Raw genomic sequence first — 6,989 nt, 5'->3', positions numbered from 1 at the left:
ATGAAATCGTAATTCAATTAGGATTTAAATTAGAAATAGTTAGGATTCGCCTAATGAAGAATAATAGAGTCGGTGACGTATTTCAGCCGGGTAGCAGTAGCAGCAGAAGAATTTTGTTACTTTGATTCACTTTGTCCACCGTAGTTTAGACAATAGTCTGAATCTATATATATATATTAATGTATTATATATATATATATTATAATTATAAGCGCGTAGGGCTGAAAGTGTGAAATTGTGGATTTCTGCTGAGTCGCAGTGATGGCACTGTCTTTTCGTTGTTTCGGCTGAAGGTTTTTGTCCGTGTTTTTATATTGAAACAGGATTGCGGACTCGAATTGTAGAACGTGAACTTGATGCATCCATCCCCAGCGAGCGAAAAATCTACCAACGCCAATGTAATGTTTGTGTGTGAGGTTGTATGCTACCGCCTGCTTAGCTATAGGGTATCTATGTTCGAGATAAGACCTATAGTGTGGGCACAGGACCTAGCATGCACAGGTTGTGAATCTGTAAAAAATCCTCTCTCTCTCGCCCCGCTCTCTCTCTCTCTCTCCCCTCTTCTTTCTCTCTCTCTCCCTCTTCTCTCTCACTCGCTCTCTCGGCGCGTACAGCAGTATCTGCAACAGGAGAGCTGCGTGCGTGTGTGCTGTGCGGGGGGGGGGCGGGCGGCCTCTCCGTAAGGCCGGCGCCTCTCGGCTTGACGTGCGAAACGTGTTATTCATGTTCATCAGCACGCCATCGCCCCAACGCTAACTCCACCCTTTACAGAAAACCATAGTCGTCAGCCGGCTACACCCACGTTTAGTCTAGCTAACGCCTATGTGTGTGTTATATATATATATATATATATATATATAATATATATATATATATATATTATATATATATATTACGCTGCGCTAGTGTGCCTGAGCCAGCTAAGCCAGCCTGGGTTTACACTGACGATTTTAGGCCGATTTATGCAGGTTTCTTCTTTCTACCTAACTCCCTCCTTTCATAATATTCAAAGCGCTTACGTTATCGGCCGCGAGGCGGCAAAACGTTTCAACATTTGACCCGTAGGTACGCGCGGGGCGACGCCATAACGCCGATAGGATGGAGGACACACCTACTGATTGCTGTTCTCTGATTGGCCACTTGGGGAACAATTACGCACGTACACGCGGGTACAGCACGTTACACGCGGGTACACGACGTACACGCGGGCGTACACGCGGGTACACGCACGTGCACGCTGTGCGCATGTGCAGTAGGTATATGTTTGGATTTGGCGATTGACGAGCCTCGCAATTGCTCGATTCCATGATTCAATACGCCTATTCAGTATTCGTGCCTTTGATTTGGCAATTTGGCAATTCGTTATTTAATTGCTCAATTGAACGTTTGAATGATTAAAACGACTTGTTTAATTGAACAATCAAGTACGATCAATTGAACGATTGAATGTTAAACGACTGTTCAATTGAACAATCAATCGAGTTCAATTGAACAATCAATCGATCAATTGTACATTTGAATTGGGACACATCTCCTCCCATAGGTTTACACTGACGATTTTGTGTTGCCGAATTGCCAAATTGTACGAAATTGGCCAGTTGGTTCGCCGACTCGGAGCAGTTGAGTCGGACGTTTTTTTGCCAAGTGGCCAATCAGAGAACAGCAATCAGAAGGCGTGTGTCTCCATCCTAGGGGGAGAGCACGTTTTTGCTATCGGCGCCACGCTGGCGGCATGTAAAAATTCGTATCGGGGTCGCCCCGCGCGTGCCTACGGGTCAAATGTTGAAACTTTTGCCACCTCGTGGTCGCGGTCGCGCCGCGGCGACAGCGCTTTGAATATTTATAGAGAGGTTGGTAGAAAGAAGAAAAACGCCAAGTCGCCTGCATAAAATCGGCCTAAAATCGTCAGTGTAAAAACTGTAAACCCAGCTTTAGAATTCTAATTTCCCAACTCGCTGCGCCCGATCGGGGTTGGTCGTCCAACTTTTGCGTTTACACTGCCGATTGTCAGTTGCCAACTGGCCAAGTTCGTCCAATTTGGCAATTCGGCAACACAAAATCGTCCGTGTAAACCCAGCTTTAGGGTTTGTTGGTAACGTGCCAACTTTCTCCGTGTTTTTTTTGGGGGGGGGGTGAATGTAAGGGTTATACTCATAGAAATATATAGAGACACCATAAGTCTAAATAGTATATTATTTTTATGGTTGTGCTTATGGATGACTTATTTGTTCTGGATTTTTTCGTATTATTACTGGATATTATTATATTCTGAATGCCTTGGGTGTTGTGCTACTGTCGTTAGTGGAATATTGACTTGGACTGGGGCGGCGGATACCCGACCGGATACACACCATCAGATTATATTACTCTAAAATTAAAGTTATATCACCATAACGATTACGTATCATAAAAAAGGGGTTTTACCGTTATGGTTTTATTCGTTCGCATGGGAAGAAGAATTGGAAGAAGAATGGGAGCTGTAAGTATGCCATTCGTCTACCGAATGGGTTTATCCACCCGCCTGTGTTAGCGGGCCGCCAGCTGCACGTAGCAAAACAAGGTGCTAGCATAGAAGTGTTGTGCAGGTTCCACACAAACGCTGCCTGCATGCCTACCTGCGTACGACCACGCCCCCCTGAAATCTACCTTATCATGAAAGTCGCCCCGTGTCAGGGACAAGTGCATGGCGAGAGAAAAGAAAATAGCGCGCGAATATATATATATATATATATATATATATATATATATGTATATATATATATATGAATTACAGATATATAGAATCAAGAGCTAATAATACATATATATTATTACATAGGTAATATTAGCTATTGATAGAATGCAGAAATAGAGACACTGCATTGATATCAATTGCCAGCACGGCCCAGGCGGCAACAAACAATACACGTGGCTTCGTAATGAGGGTTTTGCTACGAAGTGGCCCCTAATGAAATCTTTAGCTTCCTTTTGCTTCCTTTTGACGACTCGTTATGTGAACACGGCGGCTGATGCGGCATTCCTTGCATCTCTAGGTGATGTATGTGGCGCATGTGAAGCAAACATGGGGAGGTGGCCGGGTAGCATACATGTATATGGCCTGCGTGAGAGTGGAAATACGCACGAGCTCTCTATTGCACGCTGGCTTCCGACAGATCTTTCGCACGCACGCACACCACGCGCGCGCGTACGCACACCACACGCGCGCACGCACGCACGCACGTACGCGCGCGCACGGACACAGTCTGTGCTGTCAAGCCAGCGATTACTCTCACGTAATTATGGCGGGTCCGTATAAACTATAAATGTATCCGAGGCAGATCGCTGCAGATTTATAGCCTGGTTATCGCAGTGGTATATAAGGTGAGAGCCGGAGGGTAGGCCGCTGTAGCAGCAGCAGCAGCATCACCACCAGCAGCAGCAGTAGCAGCAGCAGCAGTAGCAGCAGTAGCAGTAGCAGTAGCAGCAGCAGCAGCAGCAGTAGCAGTAGCAGTAGCAGTAGCAGAAGCAGCAGCAGCAGCACCACCACCACCAACAGCAGCAAAAGCAGCAGCAGCAGCAGCAGCAGCAGCAGCAGTAGTAGCCGTAGCAGCAGCAGCTGCAGCAGCACCACCACCACCACCAGCAGCAGCAGCAGCAGCAGCAGCAGCAGTAGCAGTAGCAGGAGCAGTAGCAGCAGCAGCAGCATCCGGAGCAGCAGCAGCAGCAGTAGCAGCAGGATAAGCAGCAGCAGCAGCAGCAGCAGCAGCAGAAACAGCAGCAGCAGGATAAGCAGCAGCATCAGGATAAGCAGCAGCAGAAGCAGCAGGATAAGCAGCAGCAGCAGCAGCAGCAGGATAAGCAGCAGGATAAGCAGCAGCAGCAGCAGGATAAGCAGCAGCATCAGGATAAGCAGCAGCAGACTAGCTGGGTGCTCGTGCGTGAGCCTACACACAGGCACTTGGAGGGTTTCAATAAAATATAATGCTAAATAAATGCGATATCTATTTACTACCAAAGTCTTAATGTTTCTATACTCTCTTTCACCTATTATTGCCGACAATTTCCTGCAAATGCCGTCCAAATGCTCATCTGCAACAAACGATGGCTGTCGCCATGGCTGCCGCTGCACACTGACACATAAATATAACTAAACATAAAATAAAATAGAAATAAAAGAACTATATATTTATGTGTAGAGAAGATAAAGAGTATAGAAACATTAAGACTTTGGTAGTAAATAGCTAGATTTCGTATTTATTTAGCATTATATTTTATTGAAACGCTTCAAGTGCCTGTGAGCCTAGAGATAGAGAAAGAGGGCACGAGAAAAGTTTCCTACACAAATGTTCTCCTCACGTGTGAAAATTAGTGTTCAAACAACCCTGGCCACCCACTCTTAACTACTCTTTATCTGTCAGTGTGATCGCGCGCGCGTATGTGTGTCTGTGCGTGCGTGCGTGGTTGTGTGTGGATGTTTGAGTCCTGATTTCGATTGTTCTTATAATACCAAGTTGATTTGGTTGAACGTTGAAAGCGCTGAAAGAAATCTCATATAGCGGCTACTCGTTATGTGCGCAAGAATATACGAGTACAATGACAATAATGCATATTTGCAATATTATATAATTATGCATGTATATACAGGTGTGGAGTTAATTACAAGCTGGTCAGGAAGTCGTTGCTGTCTTCACCTGTGATGTTTGCATTATGGCTCAACTCTATCGCTGTGTATATATATATGTATATATGTACAGTGTGGCGAACCTGCGAACAGTTTTAGATATATATGTTGTTCGGCGCCTGTTGCCGTGTGATATATTTGCATCTGTGTGGACACGCTGGTTGTCTTGACGTGTTGTCTGTCGCATTGGTGGTTCTTCTGTCATCCGTGGTTAGTGTTATGTCTGGAGTACGTACTCATCAATATCAGGAGTATACATAGATAATATTATGGGTTAATAAGGACACATTGATTGATGAATGATTTTGACAAATTAATTGACAAATTGACAAAATTATAACCCCTGATAATATATATATATAATATAATGACACTTCTGATCATATGTGCTCTACTGCAATCGTCTCTGGAATGTAAAAATGCATCAGAGTATAATGGAGATTCATGCAGATCAACTGACGTTGTTAGAATTTTCGTAGGATTTCCTTGTCATTATCCAGATTGTGTTTTTTTAATAATTAATTCAATCATGTTCACCTCTCCACAATGTTTTTTGATCAGCCATTCGCAGTTGTAGGTGGTCAAGGTGCGCCAGAGAGCAATGGTCATTTCTGGTAGTCCGTGCATTGTTACCGCTAGAGTCGTGGTCATTCGCAGAATTAAGTGGGTGGTGGGTGGACACCCGAATAGCTGCTGTTTTCGAGTCGTGGTCATTCGCAGAAGTGGGTGGTGGGTGGACTGCCTAGTAGGTGCTGTTTTCCTGAGTCGATGTATATATGTATATATATATGTGTGTGTGTGTGTTCGGGGGACAGTGACCTAGCTATAATTACCACCTTAGCGGTGTGCAGAGGGCGTGCATGCCTCGGTGTCAGCCAGCCAGCTCACGATGGCACCAGCCCTGCGGTGCTGCTGCTGCTGCTGCTGCTGCTGCTGCTGCTGCTGCTGCTGCTGCTGCTGCTGCTGCTGCTGCTGCTGCTGCTGCTGCTGGTGGTGGTGGTGGTGGTGGTGGTGGTGGTGGTGGTGTGCGTGTGCGTGTGTGTAAGTGAATGATTAATTTATGATTAGCTAGTCATTAATTGCTTCTCCCCGGTGTTTCTCCTTCCCTACAGTGGCTACCACGACGCGTACGTAAGGCGCACGGACCACTCACCGCGTTCAGCGTACACATACCAGGAGCCGTACTCACGTAGGCCCGATGATGCCCAGTCCGCACGCAGTGAGCCCTACAGGCACGACCCGTACGTGCGCGAACCGATGAGCTACAGGCGCGACGAGCGCTACAGCAACAACCAGATGGCGCGACAGTCGGGCGTCGTCGTCAACGGCAACGGAACAAGTGGCTACGTGTCGTCAGGTATGGTGTTTTCATGGGGATTTTTTTTTCGGGGGGATATGATATATATTATTTATATTTATTTAATGTCGTGATTTTCATGCTATATATTAGGGCCTACTTCTCAGATGTTTAGTATATTTAGTTTTTCAAATATTTACTTAGAATTAATACTGAACCTGATACTATCATAATATTTGCCATATTTCATTGTATTTTTAATCGGCGCCCCATAATTATTAGGTAGGTATTTCTGTGGCGCATAACGACAGTAATTGTTCCCTGAAACTGGGGCGTCATTGATATATGAACGTGTGTGTGTGTGTGTGTGTGTGGACAACCTTGCACGCACTGTGTTGATTACAGGTGTAACTAATAAGATTGTCACACCTTACCTGCCCTACTCCCCCTCTACAGGTGAAACTAATAACATTGTTACACCTTACCTGCCCTACTCTCTTCTCTACAGGGAAAACTATTCACGTTTAACACTTTACCGCTCCCCATCCAAGCACCCTACTTCTCCCCGCTCACCCTCCGTGTATACTCTATTGTATATAATGATAATGATATTGCTTTGTCGTGATGACTTATAATTGTGTATTGTATTATAAATGTCAGCCCATACATCAATCATACGGGTTCTTTTGCTTCGCGTGCGCGCTATATATGCGTATATAATTATCGCTGTGCTTAGCTAACCCGGCTCCACCCACTTATTAGTGTAGCTGTGCACGAGTCACAGTGAGGCTATATATGGCTTAGTTTGCTTCCATACTTACGCATGCATTCACCTGGCCTGCCGGCGTGCATAAATGTTAAAGCGTGCCATCACCCCTCTCTCGCGGTCTCTCTCTCTCTCTCTCTCGCTGCAAGTGTTTGCACTACCCGAAAAACGGTGTTTGTAAAGGGCGGGAGCTCGTGAGGGCTCGAACGTCACACGCTTGACTGCTGCTACACGGGTGAAGGGAGGGAGTGAGGTGGTGGCAGCAA

The 6,989-nt window shown here is 45.7% G+C and overlaps 1 protein-coding gene across 1 annotated transcript in view; it reads left to right on the top strand.

Annotated features, from left to right (window-relative positions):
- The window catches only part of LOC106809006 (epidermal growth factor receptor kinase substrate 8-like), a 47,046-nt gene that overhangs the window by 7,439 nt on the left and 32,618 nt on the right, over window positions 1–6,989 (top strand). The window contains exon 3 of the mRNA XM_014811945.1: window positions 5,773–6,017. Coding sequence (XP_014667431.1) covers window positions 5,773–6,017 — 245 coding nt within the window. The remainder of the gene's footprint in view (window positions 1–5,772; window positions 6,018–6,989) is intronic.

Source organism: Priapulus caudatus, unplaced genomic scaffold (genome assembly GCF_000485595.1).
Source record: "Priapulus caudatus unplaced genomic scaffold, Priapulus_caudatus-5.0.1 Scaffold322, whole genome shotgun sequence".
Classification (NCBI taxonomy): Eukaryota; Metazoa; Priapulida; class Priapulimorpha; order Priapulimorphida; family Priapulidae; genus Priapulus; species Priapulus caudatus.
This window is presented reverse-complemented; position numbering and strand designations above follow the sequence as displayed.